Here is a 25,570-nt window from a genome sequence, read left to right on the forward strand (position 1 = left end):
CGGCATCATGATGGGGATTGTTTGGTTGTTCTAATGCTGCATCTGTTGTTCTTGTGATGTCGTGGTTGTTATTGTGATGCTGCATCTATTGTTGTTGTGACGCCGTGGTTGTTGTTGTGATGCAGCGTGCACTGTTGTTGTGGTGATGATGCAGCATCATGTCTCGTGTTCCCCGCTTCCCCATTCGCAGCTTCGACGTGGAGAATGGCGTGTCGGGAGGCCGTAGCCCTCTGGACGCGCAGGCAAGCCCGGGCTCGGGCCTGGTGCTGCACTCGGCGATGCCGCACGGCGCGCGGCGCGAGAGCTTCCTTTACCGCTCCGACAGCGACTACGAGCTCTCGCCCAAGTCGGTGTCGCGCAACTCCTCCATCGCCAGCGACGTGTGAGTGGCGCGCACGCTCACACCTGTGTGTGCGCGTGTTAGCCGGATGATTCTTCTCGCTGCCTGTGCACATCCACCACCGTGGCACAAGGGGTGACCGGGCCTCTCGCTGCAAGAAGGCTAGTGGCGTAGTTCTTGCCCTGATGGCGTTTGAGGCAGTTTCAAACGAAACGTCGCGTATCTAATTGCTAATAATAATAATAATTTACATTTCTAAAGCGCCTTTCACCTGGAGATAACAAGGTGCTGTACAAAACACAACAGACGCAAGCTAACACTAATGCAAATGATTCAAGAAATAGGAAATGCCCTTTAAAATAGGTTGTGTCTTGAGGCGCGATTTCAATAAAACGAGAGAGTCATCGAAGCGCGTGTACTGGGGGCCACGCGAGGTGAGGCCAGGTCACCCCCTTGTCGTACCGAGAGGCCCGGTCACCCCTCTTACAAAGACGTGACCTCGGCACACACTGCGGGCCAGATTCAAAAGAGCAAAGTGCTCTTGCTGGAACACATGGGTTAAGCAGGCCCTCTATCTATGAGGGAGCAGCAACATTGAGACCTGTTTAGGTGAGGAGAAGCATCTTGAACTCGACTCAAAACCGCACCGGCAGCCAGTGGAGAGATGCCAGCATGGGGGTCATGTGCTCAGCAAGAGGCGTGCGCGTAAGAATTCTGGCAACCACATTCCGTACTTGTTGTAGATGGCTTGATGGTTTATGGGAGATGCCAGAAAACAGCGAATTCCAAAAGTCAATTCGAGAGAACACAAAGGCATGAACCAGCTTCTCGGTGTCTGATAGTTAAGGAATGGGGAGCAGCCTCGCTGTATTCCTAAGATGAAAAAAGGAAGCCTTGGTGACCTTGTTAATGTGCGCTTCGAAGGTTAATTAGGCATCGAAGACAAGTTTGAGACTGTGAACTGCCTGAAGAGCACAAATATTGTGGCCATTGATTGTCAGACAAACTGAACCGACCTTGGATAGTTAGTGTGAGGAGACCCAACAAGCATCACCTCTGTCTTACCAAAATTCAACTGAAGGAAATTAGATTGCATCCAAACCTTAATGGTCAAGAGAGAACTTGGCAGACTAGTCGCAAGATGCTCGAAGAGAAGATTTAGCCTGAATGTAAATATGATTAACATCAGCATAACAATATAAGCTGAGGCCAAGTTTTCATGAAGTATGACCAAGTGGCATCATATCCAGCAAAAACTCTGTTATCCGGTTTCGTTCGAGGACGATGGCTGTCACTTTTTGGACACGTTCCCCCGTCTCGATGCGCAAACTCCAGCAGCAAATTGCTGCCCCGTGCCCCCCCCCCCTTCATGATCCGTGGATCCAACAAATTACTCGAGACGATGGTGCATGGCAGCGAGAGCAGTTTACGTGAATGTTATTGCAAGAGGTCACATATTTGGCGGCACGGTCCTTCACCGACCATGCGCGATGAATGAATGAATGCTATCTGGCATCAATGGGTAATGGAGGGTGCTGGTTAATCAAATATGCCGGTTATCTGAGGGTTATATTTATGGTTTACCAAATTTTCAAGTACATAAAACTTTTCAGGAAACAAACTAAGCCTACATTTAAACTATAATATAAAACAACAACATACAGTACTCTTTTACAGAGGTACTTACCGGTCAGTTGTAGAGCATTCTAATTTGATTGTAGAGAAACAGTGGGGCTGTTTAGAGTGCAGTATACAGTAGCACAGCATGTACAGGCTGCCGCTAGTGCCACCACGAGAAGCGCACGACAAGATGCCAGATGGCTGTCAGAATTTTTCAGGATACTTGAAGGAAGATTTGTATTGCCGTCCATGACAGATGCCAGTTAACAGAGCATTCCAGATGGTAAAGTGCCAGCTAACAGAGCAATCACTCTATACACAAAACAAGAGTGAACCCTGAGGCACACCAAATGGAACAGAACATGGATCAGAATGTTGCCCTCCAAGGCTGACAAACTGCTTTCGATCGGAGAGGTAAGAAGTGAACCTGCGCAAGGCAATGCCAGAAACCCCCATGCAGCCTTCCACGATGGTGACATGTTAACTACCTCGCCTGGTATACAGGAGGTTGTGGGTTCGATTCTGATCCTGAGGCCTGTATTTGGAGTTTGCATGTTCTCCCCGTGGTCGTGTTGATTTTCCTCCGGGTCCTCCAGTTTTTCCCATCACATTTAGAACCGACGTGCGTTTTAGAGTATTTGCCAGCTATACATTTCCACAAGATAACTCACTTTGATGAGCTATCATTTGTGATAGCCAGGTCGCTTCTGAAAAAGTGATACACAGCTCAGTGGGCCATACCTGCTAAAATACAAATAGTTAATAGTTTTGTTTAATTGCTCGACCAGGATGGGCTGATCGATATTGCCAGAGGTAGCACTGAAGTCCAAAACAACAAGAGAATGCCAGTCAGGCCTAAATCTGGCTGTAGGAATTGGTCTCCAACTGACCAGTGAGTGAGCCAAAACATTCAGATTCAGTTCATTGGTAAGCGGTATGCGTGCGCAACGCTAACTTCATTCGGTTGTGTCAGGTGGTGGAGGGTCTTAATGACACAAATTTGGCCAGATCATAACGTGGCCCAACCCAAACATCCATTGCAAATTGTGGCGTAGTCATGCGGTCAGCTGTGAAGTGCTCCTGCTGTTGCGTGAAAGCTGCGTGACTGCACCGACTCCTCCATGTCCCCGTGGTTGTTGTGATCCTCTATTCGAGGAATTGTGGAGCCCGCACAGCAGGTGCTCCAGGATGGCTCCCAAATATTTAGGCTGTCCTGTCTGCCGCCCATTATCTACGCCGGTAGTATTGTAGAACGAGCTCAACGGTGTTTGCTAAATATTTGCTCCCAGTTTTGTTTATTACTGCCGAGGCCTCATTGTCCGCGCAGGGTGTGAGCTTACAGTGTGCGCGAGTATGTGTGGAGTGATCTCCTGCCCACATGAGCATTGAGGTTGGGGAGCGGTGGTGTAGCGGTTAGCACGCTGCACGAAGAACCAGGCGACCCGAGTTCGATTCCCGTTCACGGAGACAATGGTGGTCCGGCGTGGTGCTGGCCACCCACCCCTTCATGTACCTTTCCGGCCTTTGTAGGTGCTCGCTCATAGCACATGCCCCAACAGCCTCTCAAGGCTTTACGGGGGATCTTTGTCTTTGTGTGGAATGTATGCGTGTTTGAACGTGGTGGTGTTGCGAATGAAAACCACAACACCATTATGTTGAACCACAACAACAAAAACAATAACACAAATTTTGATTTAAAGCTTTCGGGACTGCAGGGATTCATATTCTTGGTTCTTTTGGTAAAGTCACATAGAAGGGAAACAATAAAATAATAAAAATATAAAACAATAAAACTCTCACGACGTTTCGACTGCAACACAAGCAATCATCATCAGGTGTGAAAACCACAGCAATAAAATTTGAAAAAAGTGGCGGTTTTTTTAACGTTAGCACCACGGAGAGCGATTTGGTAGTTACCGAAAGAACCAATAATAACAACACAGTTACATTGTTGTTGAATTTGTTTAGCAACTAAACATTGACTTCTATCAGCGATGGGCAGAGTGATTTTGATCGAGGCTAAAACACAATGCTGGTCTTTATCGGTTTGTTAAAAAAAAACATTCTCGCAAACTAAAAAGTCAAGTTTTTTATAATGATGTCGATTTGTAACGCACCCCTGCACAGTATTTGCTCGGCCATCATCCCTTTCCCGGATTGATATAATAACTACCACTTTGTGGGGAACTAATTAGTAGTGGTTCTATGGATAGACTGTCCCTGTCATAGCAACGTGGAATTTCCACCACTGGCTCGGGTATAAACAGGCGATGAGCACTACGTCAATGCTCATGTGGGCAGGAGATCGCTCTGACCTCGATACCTGAAGATGGATTTCACCTCTGCATTTGTGGCGCAGTCTCAGGTTATTGCTGCTCGTGTGGTGGTCCCTAAATTCCAAGGATTGTAAACAGGACCACCCCCCTCCCCGAACTTTCAATGCAGTGCCAACTTCACGTGTCTAAACTTAGGCGGTGGAAACTTTTGGTAGGCGGCTCTTCCCCCGCGTCCTCTCAGGCTCCAAGGAAGATGAGTCCATGGATGAGATTGGGGAGCAGAGGAGCGAGGGCGGGGCGATCGGAGTGAGGAGTCGTGGAATGGGCGGCCTGCTGTGGGGAGAGGAAGAGTTCTTGGTGGTGCGCTCGAGTCATGTGATCGGTGACAAGGGTAGCGGTCAATGTCGCAATGGAGTAGATGACACCGAGTGTGTGTTATACGAGGGACCTTTGTCTTTGATACTGAGAATGACGAGGAGATTCAGTGACTTGAGACAGTCAGGAGCAAAGGTGAGAGGAGCAACGGTGGTGGGGAGTTGGGATGATGGTCCACGTGGATTTTGTTATCGTCGGCGACGATGACTGCGGCGTGGTTGAAGAGTCCCAGTCTGGAAGTGGTGTCACCAACCAGCGCACGGTGAACTGAGCACCCACGCGCGTTGCCTTGACGCCCGCCGACTAAGCAATCCGCGGATGAGCACGGTGGCTCGAGCCCACTGCACCTGCCTGCAAGTGCTGTTTCAGAGCTACGCGCGCGATGGAACCACCTCCATTGTTGGAGGTCTTGTAAACATCGCGCTCTATACGCTGCGCACACTGTCCGTTTATTTACCCTGGAAGAATAAGCAGTGGTAATTCAAAGCCTACGTCAGTCGACTGCGGGATGGATCTCCCCATTTGTCAGTCGTGGAATTTGTTTGACCATACTTCACCGCGCTGGTCGATATGGGTTGGTGAAGCGGTGGGGGGGGGGAGCCAGGACAGGTTCAGATATTGCTCAACACCGACAGTGGCCGTGGCAAGAAATCGAACTTATACCACTTGGTTCATAGCGCAGCGTGTGCCAACGACTTTGCCACCGCTCCCCGCCCTGCCCGTGACAGAACACCACCTCTGGGTGACTTCAGCGGTGCCGGCGGAGTGACGGAGTGATATGTGCAGGTGACGATGCCGAGAGCCCGACTCGGTTAGAGCCATGGCCGTTGTCGCTCACGCGCGGGGAGCGCCCAGAGCCGGCTGCGAGAGCCCTCAACCCCGGTGGGGGTCCCCGTCCGTCCGGGCGTTCGCAAGGTGATAACGCATCTCCAAACGTGGAGGCGGCGCGATGACCCCAAGCGGTCACGCGTTCGCCAATTGTTGCAGGGGTTCGTGGTACAATTCCGGCAGGCCGCCCCGGTTAATAATTCGTTGCGTGTATTCTTTGTGAAAATTCCACGCGCGGTCCGCTTTCCTGTGGATGTCAAGCATCCCCTTACTTACGTCAATCGAATTGGAGTTGGTCATTGTGTGCCGGCGTCACTGTCCAAATTTGCCATCGTGCGAAAGATGTTCACCATTTATACGCACACGTTTGACACATTAGGGAACCAATAGGGCAAGTTTTTTTTTAAGTCTCCCTCCCTCCACCGCTTCTGTGCACCCAAGCAGCACGAGCGGGTGCACCAATCAGTTGATCGGCAAGGTCACGTGTGGGCAGCGTAGCGTGTATGTACTCTCATACCTTCCAGCGTGAAAGAGTCGGCCGATTTACCCTGCAGAGGGGCCTCTCTGAGCTCCCTCCAGCAGTGGAGATGCCCTTGCTCCAGCAGTGGCATGAGTGAGCAATTTCCCGGGCTGTATGATTACCTATAGAAATCTTTCAAACTAAGCTCGCCCTCTGCTCTCCAGTGGAATCCAGCGGAAGGGCACAGTTCAGATCGCGTCTGGCTCCATCGCTCGCAGTGGGAATCTCCGCCGAACTCCCGCACGAGCCTGGATTTTGTAATAGAACGCGACGGTTATAAAACTCGTCCGTTCGACTTCATAGATGTCAAACAAACATGGGCCGATTAATTATTTTTCATTTGTTATGACAAATTAACGTGAGAAATTCGTTTGAGAATGTAGTTGGCTTTGCGCGTGAGTGACGTGCATGTTTATCTTGGCCGCGTAAAAGCACCGTGCGTGCTTACGGTGGCACCGCGCGGTTGACTAAGCGCTCCAAGGGGCGTAGCGCGAGACCGAGGCTCCGTGCCGTGGATGAGATTCTCAAGTCTACCGCTACATCCCAAAGTCTTCTAGAGGCGGCCAATTGCCATCCGGTTTGCGCTGCAGGGACTTTTATTATTTGGCTTTGTTTCAACGTTGAGTTATGTTTTGCAATATTCTAGATTCCTCGGCATGACTTGGTGTCTCTTTATTGGTTTGTTGGAAGTTTTTTCAAATTCTTTCTCGACGTATTTGGCCAACTCTACTTGGTTTCGTTTCTTTTTGCTTTGCGTTTTCTCTTTGGTCACCCAGCCCGCTCATGCTACACAAAAATCAACTTGAACACCCTGAGGATGGTAAAAAAAAAACCTGGTAAGAGAAGAGTTTCTATCGGGTTGACGTATTGGACGATGGCCCTTCCTTAGAGCAGAAAGAAAGTCGAGGTAGAGAGATTGACTCGCTTTTAGTCTGCTCTGTTGGGGCCCTGAGACAACTGGGCAATGTTGTGGGGGGTTTTATTTTATTATTTTCAATGTATTATTATTATTTTTGTTTAAATTTGTATTTGATTTTTATTTTCTATCTACGAGACTTTACCGAAAGAATCAAGAACATGAATTCTTGCAGTCACGAAAGTTTTAGGTAAAAATTAAGTTACCACGTGACCAGTTTGTGATTTAGCATCATGGTCTGCTTTGTATCAGCAAACATGGAGACAGATGTGTTTATTTTTTTACTTCTCTCGCTTTCGCTCAGCTGCGAAATCACAGTCCCTCAGCATTTTGATCGGCCTATGATTGGTATCATCCTTCATTAACATCGGAAGCTCAAAGGCCTAAACCGCAGCTCGCTCGTCATTCAAATGCTTCAACGCTAATTGCCGTGGCTTGAAGAGCAGGACCGGGGTATACTTTAAGCTCCTTAGGGATCCTCATCAGAGGCTCGGTAAGATTTGTAAAGGGAGCCACTCAATCACGTGCACATCTCATCTAATGGCACCTATTCTGCTCTCGTCTGGGTACGAGTTGAGCAGCAGCCGTAAATCCAGGTCCTCGTTGTGAAACCAGACATTGGCTGTGCGGCACAGCGAATGGGAAACCACGCAAGCCCTCGGAGAACACTTGCAGTGGACACGAGCTCAGTCGACACGTGTGTGCATGTGTGCGTGCATGTTGTTTGCGCCCGTTTTTCCGTTTGCGTGCGTGCGTGCGAGCTAACACGTGCATCTGTGTTATTTGTATTATGTGTGTCTGTGTATTAATTGTGTCCTCGTGTCTGTGTGTTTGTGTATCTGCTACAACAGAGGTGTACATAATTCCAACAAGACCTACATCTCTCCTTTATTGACATAGTCAAGGCCTATAATACCATCAACAGGTCAGGGCTCTGGGCTGTTCTTTGTGCTTCCGGAGTCCCTGACTCTGCTCACATACATTAAGGGCCTTCATGATGGTGGGGACGCCCGGGTAAAGCTATGTGGTCAGGAGTCAGAGCCTCCATGGAGTGCGACAAGGATGTCCTCTGGCTCCCACATTATTTAACATGATCTTTGACCTTGTAGTTGGAGAAGTTTTCCATGACTGTACTGCAGGGTAAATTGATCAATGCCCGGGTGAAGTCGATAAATGGCTCCCTATGGGTCAACCATGTTTTGTTTGCTGATGATCTGGTGATTGCTGCTCACTCAGAGGAGGATTTTGAGGTTCTGCTGCTGAACCTGGAGTGTGCCACTAAGAGGTGGGTATTACCATCAGCCCCACCAAAATTAAGGACCTGCCTGGGTATTTTGTGCCACCAAACACTACCCCTCAACTCCCCATTGTTGTGGAGAGAGTGGAGAATACCTGGGCAGTGTGCTTATGACCAACTCTGGTTTGACAGCAAAGGTCTCACTCCGAATAAGTCGGGTGGTATTATTTTTTCATGGCCGCATAACACTGTTTGGAAGCTAGCTGGTCTGTCGCTCCACATGAAGCTTCGGGTCTTATCAGCCATAGTCATGCCCTCCCTTTATGCTTGTGAAACCTGGATTCTTCCAATAGATCATCTGTTTGAAACATTCAGGCTGCCCTGCCTACGATCCATCCTGGGTTTAACCAGGCTTGATTGTGTGCCCAGCCACCGCATGATGCCCAAGCAGCTTTTGTTTGGCCGGATAGAGAGGGCTAAACAGGCATGATATGGGATGGAAAAGAGATAGACTGATGTGTTACAGTAAGATGTGGCACTGAGTGGACTTGCCAAAGACTGGTACCAGCGGTGTCAAGGTCTGGTTCTATGGAGGAGGCTCGTGAAGGACGCTACTGGGCAGTTGGAGGCAGTTGCCCTCCCAACAACAATGGAGGGCAGAGAAGCGTCACTTACAACAACGAGCAGAGTGCCGGGCGGCTAAAATAGAGCAAGTTGGCACAGTAGGGGGCACAGGTGGTGCATCTGCTAGTCATCTCAGTCGGTCAACCCATGGCAACTGGGTCTGTCCTGTGACCTTCTGCCAGCGAGCCTTTGGCACTTCACGTGGCCTCAAAGTGCACCTGACCTGGCACACACACCGTGGACACATCACCGCCACTTAGTGCAAATTGCGGGTGATGGTTGTGCATGTATGTGTGTGCGTGCATGTGTGCGTCTGTACGTGTGTGTGTGTGTGTGCGCGCGCGCGTCTGTGCCTGCGCGTGTGCCTGCGTGTGTGTGCCTGTGTGTGTGCGTGTGTGTGCCTGCGTGTGTGTGCCTGCGTGTGTGTGCCTGTGTGTGTGCCTGTGTGTGTGCGTGCGCGTGTGCGTGCGTAAGCGCGGGAGCATTCGCTCGCTTGACGTCATTTACATTTCTGAGCAGAATATTTTTTTTTCTTAGTCGAGTGTTTTTCACACTGTAATTTTTCTTTGCCAGCACGCCGTTGCCAGTCTTGGAGCACCCAGAGACTATTTGACGTTGACTGTCCCTTCTCGGCAACTTAGACGGGTCGCTTCACAGAGCGCTCGTCCCTTCTACGGATGTCCCTCTCGTTGCGCAATCAGCACCGGCCCACGTCCTTGCCCCGCAAGAGCCCCCACCGCTCCACAGCCTCCTTCGCGTTCCTGATCCGGACGGTGACTGTAATCAGCAGGTCTGAGGTGGTTCATTATTCCTTCATTCACATTCGCCATCGGACTCCCGTCGCTCAGACGTAAATCATTCACAAATATCGTAGCGAACTGAAGAACGGAAATGTTAGGGGCCGTCCAACCATGTGGTGTAACCCCAGGCCGTGTCCTAGGCATACACCACATTTTGATGGAAACGAAGCAGTCATCCAAGCAAGCACAAGGCCTCGTTACACAATATCTATAAATCATCCCAACCATGTACAGAGAATGCATGAAGTGAATGGTAGGGAGTTGGAGGCCAGGATTTTTGCCCTCCTCTCAATTGTTTTGCTCTCACCAAAACTGTTGAGAGAAACAATATATTATACAAACGCGGCGTTGTTGAGGCTTAAGCATAAACAGCGAGAGAGAGAGCAAGAGCATCTGTCATCTCACATGCCGATGACGCAGTCGTGAATAACAACTGGGGGTATCGCCATAAAACAAGTCACGTATAACTTGTTTGCTGAGAAACTAAATAATTGTTGGACGTCACTGCAAATCGCAGTGGGACACGTGTGCACCGCGTCGTCCATAATGAGCATTGCCCTCGGAGAGCTGTACACGTGCACACGTTCACGGAGACGTGCACACGTGCACACGTTCACGGAGACGTGCACACGTGCACACGTTCACGGAGACGTGCACACGTGCACACGTTCACGGAGATGTGCACACGTGCACACGTTCACGGAGATGTGCACACATTTACAGAGACTTGTACACGTGCACACGTTCACGGAGACCTGTACACGTGCACACGTTCACGGAGACGTGTACACATGCACATGTTCACGGAGACCTGTGCACGTGCACACGTTCACGGAGACGTGCACACATTCACAGAGACTTGTACACGTGCACATGTTCACGGAGACCTGTGCACGTGCACATGTTCACGGAGACCTGTACACGTGCACACAGTCACACAGACTTGTACACGTGCACACGTTCACGGAGACCTGTGCACGTGCACACGTTCACGGAGACGTGCACACATTCACAGAGACTTGTACACGTGCACATGTTCACGGAGACCTGTGCACGTGCACATGTTCACGGAGACCTGTACACGTGCACACAGTCACACAGACTTGTACACGTGCACACGTTCACGGAGACCTGTACACGTGCACACGTTCATGGAGACGTGTACACGTGCACATATTCACGGAGACCTGTACACGTGCACACGTTCACGGAGACCTGAACACGTGCACACGTTCACGATGCGTTCATGTTCCCTCGAGTTTCTCCAAAGGCCCGGTTCAGATTGTCACAAAACTCGTTCCTGTGACCGCTCTGCTAAAGTAAGGAACTCTGATCCGGAACCGCACGTGGTTGATGATAACAAGGTGATGCTCTACGTAGTCGTCTACCTAGAAAGTTAATTATTTATGTGCTATGAAGAAGGTCCATTGCCCAAAACATCGCCTATATGTTTTTTTAAATTTTAAGGCCACGGCGCTATTGATGAACGTATACATATACACACACATATACCTAGGGCAATTGTTGAAAATAGAATGGGTTAAATACTGAAATAAAATGGCAAACGAGCAGCTGGTACACTTGTGGAAAACTGAATTTTAATGAAAGCAGAATACCAATGTGTGTGGAGGAAAGTTTCCAGTCAGTAACACATAATCTGCTGTGACATTAATCAGAAATACGATCATTGGCAGAGACAAACAAAATCTGAACAGAAGTGTGGAGAGATGAATGCCTGGAATTTACACTGAGAGATGGAAAAGCGAGAACGTGGATCTGAAAACGAATGAAAATGAGTGACATAGTTTGTACTGTTAGGGAAAGTGAGTGGACTCGGGCACGACACGTCAGGGCCAGAGAGCGTCTGCCTGGTGACAACGCCATGGCAACCGCAATTAGATGCCCACCGCGGAGATGGAGCAATGAGAGCAGTGCACGAGAGCGATAGATTGCGACTTGCCCAGCAGCGGATAAACGGACGCTGCCGCCGCCACTGCTACCGCTGCTGCTGATGATGATGATGAACTCGTGACCGGCTGCTGCGCCGCTGTGCCCTCGAAAGCTGTGTTGCGTCAGCAGGCATGGGATTAACCGGTGAAAAACGCAGAAGTCAACGGGGAAAAACAATCCCCTCTGATGACATTTACTGTACCCTACATTGGTTTCGTGAAATCCAATTAAATCTCGGACATGTGAGACCCACAACAGAGAAATGTGGGCATGCACAGTGACGTACAGTGACTGTCATGGGATGCCACCCGCTGATGTGACGATCATGTCGTGGCGCATGTTGAGGCAGGGCAATCGTAAATGTACCGAGACGCACGCACGTACCGAGACGCACGCACGTACCGAGACGCACGCACGTACCGAGACGCACGCACGTACCGAGACGCACGCACGTACCGAGACGCACGCACGTACCGAGACGCACGCACGTTTGTGCTCCTGGGGACCCCTGCGCGCACCCTAGAGCAGCGCTTCCCAACCTTCTCAAGTGTGTGGACCCCTTTTCAACAACCTCCAAACATTTTGCGGACCACCACATGCCAGTCGTTGTTTTTGATGCTCCGTTATATATGGAAATGTAATGACAAAGAAATAATATGCGCTCGGTAATAATTTCTTTAATGTACACACCTTAAGTTGCCAAATTTGTATTCATTGCCTCGGCAGATACATTTGCTGAGCGTAGTAGTCCATGTGCGAGAATGTACTTATACTGAGTAACTCGCTTAATTAATTGGCTGGTCCTGTTTTGCTGACTTCAACGACAGGATGTCAAGTTGGAGCGGTGACAGTTTTAGCCTTAAATCTGATTCCACGTCCAGCCTACTTCGGCACTTTGATGTTAATGCATCAAGTGCGGAAAATCCGCTTTCACAAATATGCATTGTGGCAAAAGGCATCAGGTACTTTGCTGCCTTGTCGAACAGTTCTGGATACTGGGAACCAACGGGTAGTCAGAAGCCAGTTCGGCTAACTTTTTTGTGAAGACCGCTTGACAGAGTGGTGACATGAACGTTCTGTTAAGCTGTCTTGGTCGTGTGGAACGTGTTCACGTCACAATGGCGTGACAGGACAAAATTAAATAAATACTCTTTAAGCATACTTGTCAAATAAATTACAGTAGTAGGTTTCATAAACTATATGAAATAATGTTTTATTTGAAATTGTACATTTCCTTCGAGGATGTTATGATTTTTCTTCTTTTCCGCGGACCCCCTGCAGTAACCTCGCACACCACCAGGGTCCCGCGAGCCACCGGTTGGGAACTGCTGCTGTACGAGGTTTTTGAGGGCCTTGTTTGACCGCTGCTGTACGAGGTTTTTGAGGGCCTTGTTTGACCGCTGCTGTACGAGGTTTTTGAGGGCCTTGTTTGACCGCTGCTGTACGAGGTTTTTGAGGGCCTTGTTTGACCGCTGCTGTACGAGGTTTTTGACGGCCTTGTTTGACCGCTGCTGTACGAGGTTTTTGAGGGCCTTGTTTGACCGCTGTTCTATGAGGTTTTTGAGGGCCTTGTTTGACCGCTGTTCTATGAGGTTTTTGAGGGCCTTGTTTGACCGCTGTTCTATGAGGTTTTTGAGGGTCTTGTTTGACCGCTGCTCTATGAGGTTTTTGAGGGCCTTGTTTGACCGCTGTTCTATGAGGTTTTTGAGGGTCTTGTTTGACCGCTGCTCTATGAGGTTTTTGAGGGTCTTGTTTGACCGCTGCTGTACGAGGTTTTTGAGGGCCTTGTTTGACCGCTGCTGTACGAGGTTTTTGAGGGCCTTGTTTGACAGCTGCTGTCCGAGGTTTTTGGGGGCCTTGTTTGACCGCTGCTCTACGAGGTTTTTGTGAGCCTTGCTTGACCCATGTAGATCCTGTAAATATAAATGTGTCATTAAACCCACCACCACCCTACACAGCCAATTAGTAAGGTTTGTCACGTAAATAAAACATACCAATTAGTTACTACTTAAGCACACCAGTTGTATGTTGGAGCGTAAACCCACAACGTTTACAATTCGAGCACCGTGAGGTTTCTCCGGTAATTACAACCAGCGTCATCAGGCGACGGCCAGAGTTGTGGAGAATCCTCCTCCTGTTTCGGTCTTAAAAAGAGGAATAAAATGTGATGTCAACACTTGTTAGCCAATCAGGTGTGAAGGCCAGAGGGGAGAGTTAATGAATTCAGATAAATTATAATTGGCATCTATTGTTTGGGTTTGTCAGAGTTTATCAACATAATTTACATTATTTATGCACATCTTGCATCTACATTCTGACGTTTTTCGGCCCAAAAATCGCAGATCTGGTTATTATCTGCTCACGGTTAATCACCATCGACGTATGGGGATCTGCATAGGCATGCAATTAAACGGCGTATTACTTCATAATATGCTTCCAAGCAGCAATCTAAACCTGTAGCTATCAATTTCAATAGATTCTCCAATTAATCATGGCCAGCGACACGCCTAAGCCCCCTATGAGTGCCCGGTGCCCAGCGGAGCTGGATCAAGTGTGGAAACAGAGCGATGAGGAGACGGGCTCATGGGTTCATGAGCAGGGAGGGAGATGGATGGGTTCATGAGCAGGGAGGGAGATGGATGGGTTCAGGCACAGGAGGAAGATGGATGGGTTCATGAGCAGGAGAGAGATGGATGTGTTCACGTGCAGGGAGGGAGATGGATGGGTTCATGAGCAGGGAGGGAGATGGATGGGTTCATGAGCAGGGAGGGAGATGGATGGGTTCAGGCACAGGAGGAAGATGGATGTGTTCACGTGCAGGGAGGGAGATGGATGTGTTCACGTGCAGGGAGGGAGATGGATGGGTTCATGTGCAGGGAGGGAGGTGGACGGGTTCATGAGCAGGGAGGGCGATGGATGGGTTCAGGCGCAGGAGGAAGATGGATCTGTTCACGTGCAGGAGAAAGATAGACAGGTTAATGCTCGGGGAGGAAGTTGGATAGGTTCATGAGCAGGAGGGAGATGGATGGGTTCATGTGCAGGAGGGAGATGGATGAGTTCATGCGCAGGAGAGATATGGATGGTAGCGGCACTGGACCGCGAGGCAGGAGGGAGATGGATGAGTTCATGCGCAGGAGAGATATGGATGGTAGCGGCACTGGACCGCGAGGGATTGCGACGACATGGGAAGGCGTTCATCTAGCAGTGGATAGACCGTGCTTGTGATGCTGAAGGTGATGAATTTGTAATGACTAAGCACAACCATTCCATGAGTTTTACTTGTGTGCAGTTCTGCCCCTGCATTTATGTTCCGCGTGCAGTGTAGTATTGTGTTCCCATTCAACACACCAACGTTGGGTCAACGTTGGCGTGTTGTCGGAACCGTTGGCTCAACGTCCCATGTTTACTGGGTTACGTCTCTTGCACGAAGTCACGAAACTCGTGTCTGTCGTGTTGGTGCATGAACGTGTGCTTACGTGCATTCGTGTATATGGGAGTACGTTGGCGAGTGTCTGGTGTACGTGCGTCTCTGTGCGTGCATTCCATTGGGAATGAAGCTCAACAATGATGGGATTTTGTTGATTTTGGAAATGGATCGCTGCTCGAGTTTGGTATTGTAAAGGTTTGTGTGTGCGTGCGTCAACACCAGTGACGATTATCGCTAACAGCACTTTTCCCTACAGTCTGTTAAAAGCTATATGGTGGATCTTTGTGCGTGCGTACACGCTGCGGAGGTAAGAGCCAGGTTCAAGTCAAATGGTGCCGCTGTCCTGTCGTAAGGAATGTTGCATGCAACGTGGGCTGCAACGCTCTGCAAGCCGTGCAGCACTCGGCCCTGCTAAAGGGAGCTCCCAATTTGACAAAGCCCTCTTTTGAAGTTGTTATTTTTTTCCACTCGTGGAACAAGCACAACAAGGTCATTCATTGTGTGGGTAATCTGACCTGCACTCGTTGTGCTCCTGTTTGTGTAGCGCTGTTTTCACCACAGAACTAGACGGTGCTCTGTTTCCAAGGGTACATAACATATTCGCCTTCGTGATTCTCTTATTATCTTTCATGCTTACGCTGTTTACTCCGCTGAAATGTTCTTTGGGTCTTTCGGTAAAGTCACGTAGATAGGTTCAAAAAAAATAACAAAAAAATAACATAAAACTATGACGTTTCGATCACAACACAAGAAATCGTCATCAGGAGTCAAACAAATATTGCGTGTATTTCATTTTTTTTAATTCAAAGGCCGAGCAGAAAACTCTTGTGTCTAACTAGATCCCCTGCCAGGCTTTTTAGGCTCGGCTGCCAGGCTACAAGGGAGGGCAGGGTGGGACCCTGGGCCTCCTTGCATCTTCTGCAATCGTTCAAGACAGGGGAGTTCATTTTAGTTGCATGGCTCAGCGTTTGTGCACATTTGTTGCAAAGCAAAAACGATGGCACGGCAAAGTTTAACGTGGGGCACTGCGCAACATATGAAGAGAAACAAATGAACGTGCGGGGAAGTTGCACTTTCATAAAAAGATACAGTAATGAATAATAATCATGATGATGAGCCATGCTTGACAAAGCCGCCCTCTACCACGCTGGGGTACCTCGGCCCAGCTGTGGCGCGTTCGCCGCTCATTGCAGAGGTCGGCGATTCGAATCCAGCTGCTGCCTTGATTAATACCGCGAGTCTACGCGCCATCCGCTTCACAGTTGACACTTACAGATATCGTGACACTTTTACGGGAGAAGGTCATTGTGTGCCAACGTCATGATCCAACTACCCGCAAATTATTCCATTGAGATTATTTATAAGGTGTAACCCTCCTATTGACAGACGACAGATCTTGGGCAATTGCGGCGCCGATTTCTGGCTGCCTCCAGCTGGCCTGTGATTTCCTGCCATAATGATCCGATGGACCGAATGGGCTCCATCTCATTCATAACCTCTCCCACATGTTCTGATGTGATCTCAACTGAGTAACATAAATGCTTTGACGCCTGCCTGCCGGGGTGGATTTGCTGACTATGTGTACAAGTCCAAATGCAGCTCAGACCAAGGTTAGTGCAGCCACAGCAGGGTGCAGCGGGTGGGGACCGGTGTGGCCAGACTGTGCCCGGGCAGCCCGCATGCTGTGCTGCCGGGGATCGGCATGGCCGGTGTGTGTGTATGTGCGCGCGGATGCATGTGTGTGTTAGCGTGCTGCGCTACTCACACGGCGACCCGAGTTCGATCCCTGCTCACAACCACTAACATTGGCGAATATTTTAACCGTCCTGGGCCTCCCCTAGGTCGACTCAGCCTCAATTGAGTACCTGGTGTAACGTGTTAACATCGCTCGCTAAAAGCACTTTTTCCTACGGTCTATTAATATTCACCGGGGGGGAGGGGATCTGTTTCTTTGTGTGCGCCCGAGCGGTGTCCTGGTGCCGCGTGACTCCCCGGCCCGCGATGCTCGCACAGCGAGCGAGCGTGTGTGTGTGTGCCTGTGTGCGTGTGTGTGCGCGTGTGTGTGTGTGCCTGTGTGCGTGTGTGTGCGCGTGTGTGTGCCTGTGTGCGTGTGTGCGTGCGTGTGCACGTGTGCGCGTGTACGTGCGTGCGTGTGCGCGTGTGTGCGTGCGTGTGCGCGTGCGTGCGTGTGTGTGCATACGTGTGTGCGCGTGTGCGTGCGTGCGTGCGCGCGTGCGTGCGTGCGTGTGTGCGCGTGTGCGTGTGTGACGGTATTCTATCCCTGCCACGTTTCAAGACGATTCCCACTCCGTGTCTTGTAGCAGTGACCCAGGTCACTCTTGCAAACGAGGCCCTCTCCTGGTCGCCTAAGATCTCGACCCCTTAAATAAAATAGGCCTGTTAACTTGAGTTTTAATGGGCAGTTGGACTTGTCATATAAATATTAATGTTATTGATTAATACATTAATCTCTACTTCATCTTCTTTTTTTTTCTTCTTTGGTTCTTTCGGTAAAGTCACGTAGAATGAGAATAAAATAATAAATTGATAAAATAAAATAACACAATAATATTCTCACGACGTTTCGGCCACAACACAAGCGGCCTTCATCAGATGAAGGGACGAGACTGTCTGGTAGGACAGCGCTGGAGTGAAAGAGCCACGTTCAGATCACGGCCTTTAAGCTGTGTGAGAGGAACAAATCGCCTTGACAAAGGAATTAGCATATAATTTAGCATTGAAATGGCTGAATGATTAGCTTGTGACTGGTCACAGAAATAGTTATGTTAAAAGTTAAAGCATACACATCCGCAGAGGCACCCCTTGACAATGGAATTAGCATAGAATTTAGCATTGAAATAGCTAAGTTAAGGCATACACATCCGCAGAGGCACCCCTTGACAATGGAATTAGCATAGAATTTAGCATTGAAATAGCTGAGTGATTAGCTTGTAACTGCTAACAGAAATAGCTACGTTAAAGTCAGACCATACACATTCACCGAGGCACTTAGTACAAATCAAACAGGAGAATTTAGCATTGAAATAACTAGGCGAATTTAGCATTGAAATAACTGAGTGATTAGCTAGTGACTGGTCACAGAAATGCCTATGTTGAAGTCAAGGCCTACACATCTGAGCTATTCACAGTACTATATAGTGAACCAATAAAAACTAAAATATAAATTACCTTAATGTTATCAATAAACTCTATATTCTCCAATCAGCTAAGCTACCAACAATAAGTCGTTATATATCACAATGCTATATGGCGAAAAAATGGGTGGATTCTTACCCTCAACTTTAGCACCACGGATAGCTACGGGCCCCGTTCAGACGGACGAGTTCATGGCCAGCCTGCTCTAGACCAATTCCGCGACCACATCAATTCCATACACCCAGCCATCAGATTTACCAATTCTCCTGTTTGATTTGTACTAAGTGCCTCGGTGAATGTGTATGGTCTGACTTTAACGTAGCTATTTCTGTGAGCAGTTACAAGCTAATCACTCAGCTATTTCAATGCTAAATTCTATGCTAATTCCATTGTCAAGGGGTGCCTCTGCGGATGTGTATGCTTTAACTTAGCTATTTCAATGCTAAATTCTATGCTAATTCCATTGTCAAGGGGTGCCTCTGCGGATGTGTATGCTTTAACTTTTAACATAACTATTTCTGTGACCAGTCACAAGCTAATCATTCAGCCATTTCAATGCTAAATTATATGCTAATTCCTTTGTCAAGGCGCTTTGTTCCTCTCACACAGCTTAAAGGCCGTGATCTGAACGTGGCTCTTTCACTCTAGCGCTGTCCTACCAGACAGTCTCGTCCCTTCACCTGATGAAGGCCGCTTGTGTTGTGGCCGAAACGTCGTGAGAATATTATTGTGTTATTTTATTTTATCAATTTATTATTTTATTCTCATTCTACGTGACTTTACCGAAAGAACCAAAGAAGATGAATCATTGCAGTCACGAAAGCTTTAAATCGAAATTCATCTTCTTTCATACGTGATATTTTAATCTTCGTAACCAATTTGATAACCAAGTGCTTTGCGTGATTTTGATTCAGTGTACAACGCTGGTTTTCCACGTCGTGTTGTTGTTCTGCATCCCCATTTGGGGGGCCGGCCTCTCCTCACAGAGCGAGGCTTTCGGTCCCACAGGGCTGCTCCTGGCAATAACATTCTGCGGCGCCCCCCGCTCGCGGCTCCGCACTCAAGCTGTGACCTGGCCACCCCTCCTGACCGCCATGCCTCCCGCACAGTTGTTCTTCCCTCTGTCAACGCAGGGAAGCGCTCAGAGCGCCCGCTCTGTGCCTCCAGGCTCCAGTGCTGGGCTCGCGTGATGCCACCTGTGTTGAGTGAACGTGCGTGAGGCTTGGAAGTCACGTGGATATGAATATTATCTAACCTTTCTGAAATAAATGCAGGAAGTGTTAAGATGTGCGCCAGAAAGGATAAAGCCTTTTTATCATTCATTATCTGGATACTGGTGAAAAAGGTCCCATAGATATGTGTTTACCCCGAGCTGTTAATGCATTGTCCTTGTACCGTTCACCTTTTGGCAACCTTTGGTCTATAGGACTCGTGGTGCGACAAAACCAACAAAGCGGCTGTCTGGTGTAGGCCAATCAGTTTCAAGGACAGTGCGTACAATATCTCGTCTGATCTTAACGTCATCTGTATAGCGCCTTATCCAAGGAGCCTTAGAGAGAATTGAGAATGGTACATGGAAACAATGGGGGCGAATCTGTGATGCTTGAATTCTGTGAAAGCGAAATTGATGAGAGTAAATGATGATGAATGGATTGAATGAATGGGGAATGAGTGAGAGCCATGTAATGAGAACATGAAAAGGAAACAGTGACGATGGTGGTTACGAGGGGGGGAGATTAAGGGGGGTCGTGGGGTGAGCCAGGGAACAAGAAGTGAGTTTTGAGTGAGGAGCGGAAATGAGAGAGCGAAGGTGACTGCGTAATCTGGAGGGGGGGGGGGGAAGTTTGATCCAGTGAAGGGGGGAGCGAGAAGAGAGAAAGAGCGGATTGAGCACTCGGAGAAGGAGGAACAGGAAGAGGACATCAAAGATTGTGAACGTATCAAAACATTTTGTTTGCATTCTTTACCACGAGTCGGTGTGGTTGTTACAGACTCTTGATGCCTTATATTCTTAGTTTTTTCGGTAAAGTCACGTTGAAGAGAAACAACAAAATAACAAAATATATATAAAACAATAAAAAATATTCTCACGACGTTTCGACCATAACTCAAACGGTCATCATCAGGTGTTTGAGTTATGGTCGAAACGTTGTGAGAATATTTTTTATTGTTTTATATATATTTTGTTATTTTGTTGTTTCTCTTCAACGTGACTTTACCGAAAAAACTAAGAATATGAATTACTGCAGTCACGAAAGCTTTAAATCAAAATTTAAATCTTGATGCCTTGTCGTAGGTGTCTGTCTGGTGTTTGAATATCTTAACGCCTCCTGTATTTATGCCAGGAAGGGTAAAGCCTTTTTTATCATTTAATATATTGATACTGGCCAAAGGATCCCATAGATATTAGTATCATTGTTTTGGTCGTTTTATACAATGTAGCAAAACGCCGCAGAATTTGTGATGTACAAAGTTGTTGTACGGAGGCATGGGAAACCACGGGCATTAAAAAGTTTATACATGTGAGAGGAAACCGGAGTGCCCGGAGAAAACCCCACACCTGCAAGGTGGGGTAACACTTTGAATACCGATGCGTATACATAACAAACTTCACAAGACGCGGTGGTGGCTTCCGACATTGTGATCCGGCTAACGTAGGAACCCTTCGTGTGTGCGCGTGTGTAGGCATGGCGACGATCTCATCGTCACCCCGTTTGCCCAGGTGAGTGCAGTGTGGCACAACCTTCGTGGTCGTCCCGCGTGAGGCCCAGGCAATAACTGAGCATGGCTGGTTCTCCGCGCCATCGTCCCCGTAGGCGCAGGGTGATCGTCACACGGCGAGGTGCTGCGGACGTGTTTTACCGACGCAGCCTGCACTCGTTTCACAATAGGAGGCGGGCGATGTTGCTGCTCTGTCTGTGATCCCAACTGAGCAATTTTTTCTGGAAATTTTTTACCGTGATGCCTGGGATCTTTGATGTCCACTGCGAAGCATGCGGCTCCTGGTACTTAGCGGTGAATGCAACCTCGCAATATCAACAAGGGCGGCCTGCCAGAATTAAACCACGACCGTTTGCAAAGAGCGTCAAACGCGCCGCCGTTGAGCCGACCCCAAATGATCCCTCACGAGGGCTCTGTGCACCGCTCTCACAGCTCAGCCCCTGGGTTCACGTCCCAGTCTCTGACTCGCCCACCCAAGATTAGATTAACTGTCACCTGGTTGCTATCGCAATTATAATTTCATACGTTTGTGTGTGCCGGGTGGTGGGGGGGCAGAGTCTTACGACCGATATTAGGCCCAATCGTCACGCGACATAACCAACACATCAATTGCGAATCGTAACGCTGGCTGCGAAAAAACCAAAGCGTCGAGCAAACCCGGCTGTGCCGTGACCACAAAACGGCCGCGGTGCGTTTCGGTGAACGTAGCCAAAAAATCAAACCCTGGATGTTGGAGACGGAAGGCATGCCGAGGCATGCGCACGTGCGACCCGTTGCGTGGGAGCGGACGCCTGCTCGCGACGCCGCGGTCTCGGACCGAACGCTTTTCCAACAACTGAGGCTCAGCGGCTTGGGGCGAGGCCGGCCGAGCGGTCAGAGTCCCGGCGTGCGGGGCAGACGTCCGCAGAGTCGACCTGTGACCCTGAAGACGAGGCCAACGTTTTGAACAGCGATCGATTGACCGTCGACAGCGATGACGATGCAGTCGCGTGATGCCGGAGTTTTGTAGCGATGCAGGTGACGACAGTGACGTTAGAGGTTGAGGACCTCGCGGTTGATGACACCGAGTAACAGTGCTGTTGATGCGGTCGACGACAACGCGGCTATAAGTGGTGAGAGAACGGCGGTGATGGTGAGCGTCACCGCTGGGGGTGAGAAGCATGACTGCTGGTGGCGATGGAAGAGAGACTATGGTGTGATGGTGATGGCGATGCAGTAAACAATGTGTTTTGATGGCGGTGGTGGTGATGTTGCAGCAGACGATGTGGTTTGATGACGATGGTGATGTCTCCAGGTGCTGGCCAGCCTGCGCAGCGTCCGCAACAACTTCTCGGCCCTCACAAACCTGCAGGGGACACCCAGCCGGTGAGTGTCACTCCCCTTCCCCTCCTCCCACTCCTACCCGCCCCTCCCTCCCTCCACATCTCATCTGAACCTGGGGACGACCTTGAGAGACAAGGACGGCACTTTTAACGTTTGCTCCCAAATTGAATGACAAACCTCCCAGACGCAGAGTCCCGAGCACTCTGCTGGAAGAAGCTGGCCCCCTCGTGGCGCCCGGGCCAGTGACCAATCACGCGTCGCCACCGCCGTTGGACGCTTTCCCTCGGTGGAAGGTTACGAGCGCCGTGGGCCAATCGCGAGTCGCAACAAAAATGCGAGCAAAAAATATAAATAAAACATTTGTGGTCCCTCTCTCTCTCGCTCGCTGTTCTCTCCCTGGCCGCCACGTCATTCTGGCTGCAGCGGTTGCTTTTTGCTTGTGCGTGGACGTTGTGGACGCCCTCATAAAATAACCGGGGTGAAGTAAAAAAAAATCCACGGGATGCGACGATGGGAGAGGCGCTGCCCATGCCCACCTCACTTCCTCACCGAACTCGGCTTCTCACAGTCCCCAATACTGGCACCGGGGTGGCAACAGTGGTGGTGCTCGCGAATCACAGCGAGAAGCCCCTGGATTCCATTCCTGACTTAGCCATCTTCCTGTGTGTGTGGTTTGTATGTTCTCCCCCTGTTCTGCATGGGCTTCCTCCAGGTTTTCCGGCTTCTACCCATAGCTTAAATCAGGGGTGGGGAATGTCCGGCCCGCGGGCCGTATAAGGCCCGCGAAATCATTTGGTCTGGCCCTGCCAAGGCAACCGCACGACTCGAAATTAAATAAATCTAGGAGCTTTTTTCATAGCAACATAAATGTAATTTTGTTTGGCCCGCGAATGATGTTATAAATATCCTAATGGTCCTTGGCAGAAAAAAAGGTTCCCCAGCCCTGGCTTAAATAATCACAATATTATTTGGGTCTTTCGGTAAAGCCAAGTATGGCCAATACCAATGTAACTGGTATTGGACATATTTCCCAGTGCTGAAAAGTTATCTGCAAATTACTCAATTAGGATGACACGCAGCAGCATCGCCCCCGACAGCAATATCTCGGCAGGACCCTCCTGAGTATTGAGACTCAGTGAGTTTTTTTTCTGGGTAAGCAAGCGCAGTATTATAATAATCGTAATACAATGGGAACTGAAGTTTAAAGGTAAAAGAGAAAGGTGCTCGGAGATGATGATCCTGTCGAGGATTTCCCAAGGGAAGCGAAGTTCGAGATGGGGCAGAAGTTGACAGTGTTGTGTGGGTGCGGTGCGCAATTGCGGTGCCCCGGGCGGGGATAACGGCAGCAGTGCCGAGGGCCAGGGGAGCAGCTCCAGCAGAGACGCTGACCCCATCGTGTCGAGTGTCGCGTTGTTGACCGAACGTTTGTGTCTCCCTCTCTCCCCACTCCATCTGCTTGGCGACAGCCGGTCTCCAGCTGGGAATCAGACCTCCTATCCCCGAGCAGCGCCTTCCGGTAATAACAAGGCACTCACTCATACAACGTAACCCAGAGACTAATACCAATACCCTCCATTCACCACTAAGTGATGGTGATATCACCACGGCGCCTGTGCCAGGCCAGGTGCACTTTGAGGCCACGTGAAGTGTTGTAGGCTTGCTGACGGGAGGTCACGGTACATACCCAAGTGCCGTGTGTTGGCTGACTGAGATGGCACGCAGATGCACCAGCTGCGTCCCCTACTGTGTCAACTTGCTGCATTTTTGCACTGAACCCAGTCACACACTCATTCACACACCCTCACAACCCAGAGACACACAGCTACACACACACACTGACCCTCGCTGCTCATAATTTACCACTCCCTTCACCACCCGCCAAATCATGCACACAGTGACCCGGCACACACGGTCACCCGACACGCACGACGACCCGATGCACATGACGACCCGGCACATGGCGACCCGATACACGGAGACCCGGCACGCGTGGTGACCCAAGACACACGGCGACCGGACGCGTGTGGTAGCGTGCGACGTCACCGGCGGGCACAGTCGCCAGCCCCGTGCGGAGGCATGACGCACTCGCGGTGTTGTGACGCACTCGGTCGACCCCCGAGGGGGAGGGTCCGGCAGCCGTGGAGGTGGGGGGGTCCGGAGGGGATGGGGACGGCCGCAAGGCGTTGTTGCCCCGGGAGTCTCCGCGCCCCCTTCGGACGTTAGGGGGCGATTGCGACGCAGCTCAGGAGCATTCGCTCGAATCCCACCGTGACGCTCACCCGGCCAGTTGATGTGGCTTTTAAAGCCACCTCTTCCTTGAGAGAGAGACTCGGTGGGCTCTTGCCTGGATATAAAGGCCTTGTTGCATGCATGTGCTTCATCGGATCTGCTCTTTGAGGCTCGTGTCTTCACGTGGAGTCCTGACGTGAATACAGTGTGTGTGTTACTCACTCGGCTCTGCATCGTGGGCATTTCCACCGGATGCTAGGAATCCTACACGTCACTTGGTTTGGCATGGCAACTCGTGGCGACCTACGGCTCTTCGGTGCACTCTTATGAGCATTTATTTACGTTTGTTTACCTGAGAAAGCCTCACCTTGAGTCTCGAGATTTGTTTTCAGAAGGGTCCTGCCAAGTTTTTGCAGTAGGTGAGGGCAGACGATGTTGCTGAGCAATGTTGTCAATATTGGGATATGTGCCGCCGCAACAGCAGTTGCACTGCATGTGTTTTTAGCTATGGGAGGAGGAAACCGGAGAACCGGAAGGAAACCCACACAGAACAGGGGGGAGAATATTCAAACTCCGCACATACAACGGCACCCAGGTCAGGGATCAAACCCAAGCGCTTCTCGCCGTGAAGTGCGAGTGTTACCACTGCGCCACCCACTCCACCACCCTGTGGGTAGCAGTGACAGAGTCGCCCTGCACGCGCTCGATCTCAACGCACGTCCCTGACGTTCGGCAGGGCTGAGCCTGGTCGGCGCTCGCCTTGCGAGGGATGCGACCGGATATGTTTCCGATGGTTGACTGGGGGTTTTGAGACCAAGCCTTGATTGCGGAAGCAGAAAGCACGTGGTGGGGAGTAGAGTGAGATGAGAGGGTAGAGGTAGGGGAGTGTGCGGAAGGGAAAGATGAGCAGAGGTACCTCCAAGAAGCCGTGATAACACGAGGTAAGTTGACAAATAGGGGATAATGTCAGAACCAAACTTCAAAATTTCAAATCCGTAACCTATGTATCCAGTGAATTGAAAACACTGATGACTCTGCTCTCACCGTACGCGTGGCCACATCGGCGCCGAACCTCCCAGTCCCAGCCTCGCGCCGGTGCCACCGGTGGCGAACGTGACGCTTGCGCTGCCACCGCCTCTCGGGTCGCCACAGGCTGCTCTCCCGTGTGGAGACGTGTGGGCCCCTAACGCCCCCGAGTCACGACAGTCTCCACGTACGTCTCCGTGTG

The 25,570-nt window shown here is 49.9% G+C and overlaps 1 protein-coding gene across 6 annotated transcripts in view; it reads left to right on the top strand.

Annotated features, from left to right (window-relative positions):
• Positions 1–25,570, top strand: part of LOC116952005 (3',5'-cyclic-AMP phosphodiesterase 4C-like) — a 315,456-nt gene that overhangs the window by 261,048 nt on the left and 28,838 nt on the right. For all 6 annotated transcript variants that reach the window (XM_076074008.1, XM_032970979.2, XM_032970974.2 and 3 more), the window contains 4 exons: positions 191–382; positions 20,755–20,791; positions 22,085–22,155; positions 23,580–23,629. In XM_076074008.1, the coding sequence (XP_075930123.1) occupies positions 279–382; positions 20,755–20,791; positions 22,085–22,155; positions 23,580–23,629 (262 nt within the window). In that variant the 5' untranslated portion in view covers positions 191–278. The remainder of the gene's footprint in view (positions 1–190; positions 383–20,754; positions 20,792–22,084; positions 22,156–23,579; positions 23,630–25,570) is intronic.

This window comes from Petromyzon marinus, chromosome 44, assembly GCF_048934315.1.
Source record: "Petromyzon marinus isolate PM22_M1 ecotype Great Lakes invasive population chromosome 44, UKy_Petmar_22M1.pri1.0, whole genome shotgun sequence".
Classification (NCBI taxonomy): Eukaryota; Metazoa; Chordata; class Hyperoartia; order Petromyzontiformes; family Petromyzontidae; genus Petromyzon; species Petromyzon marinus.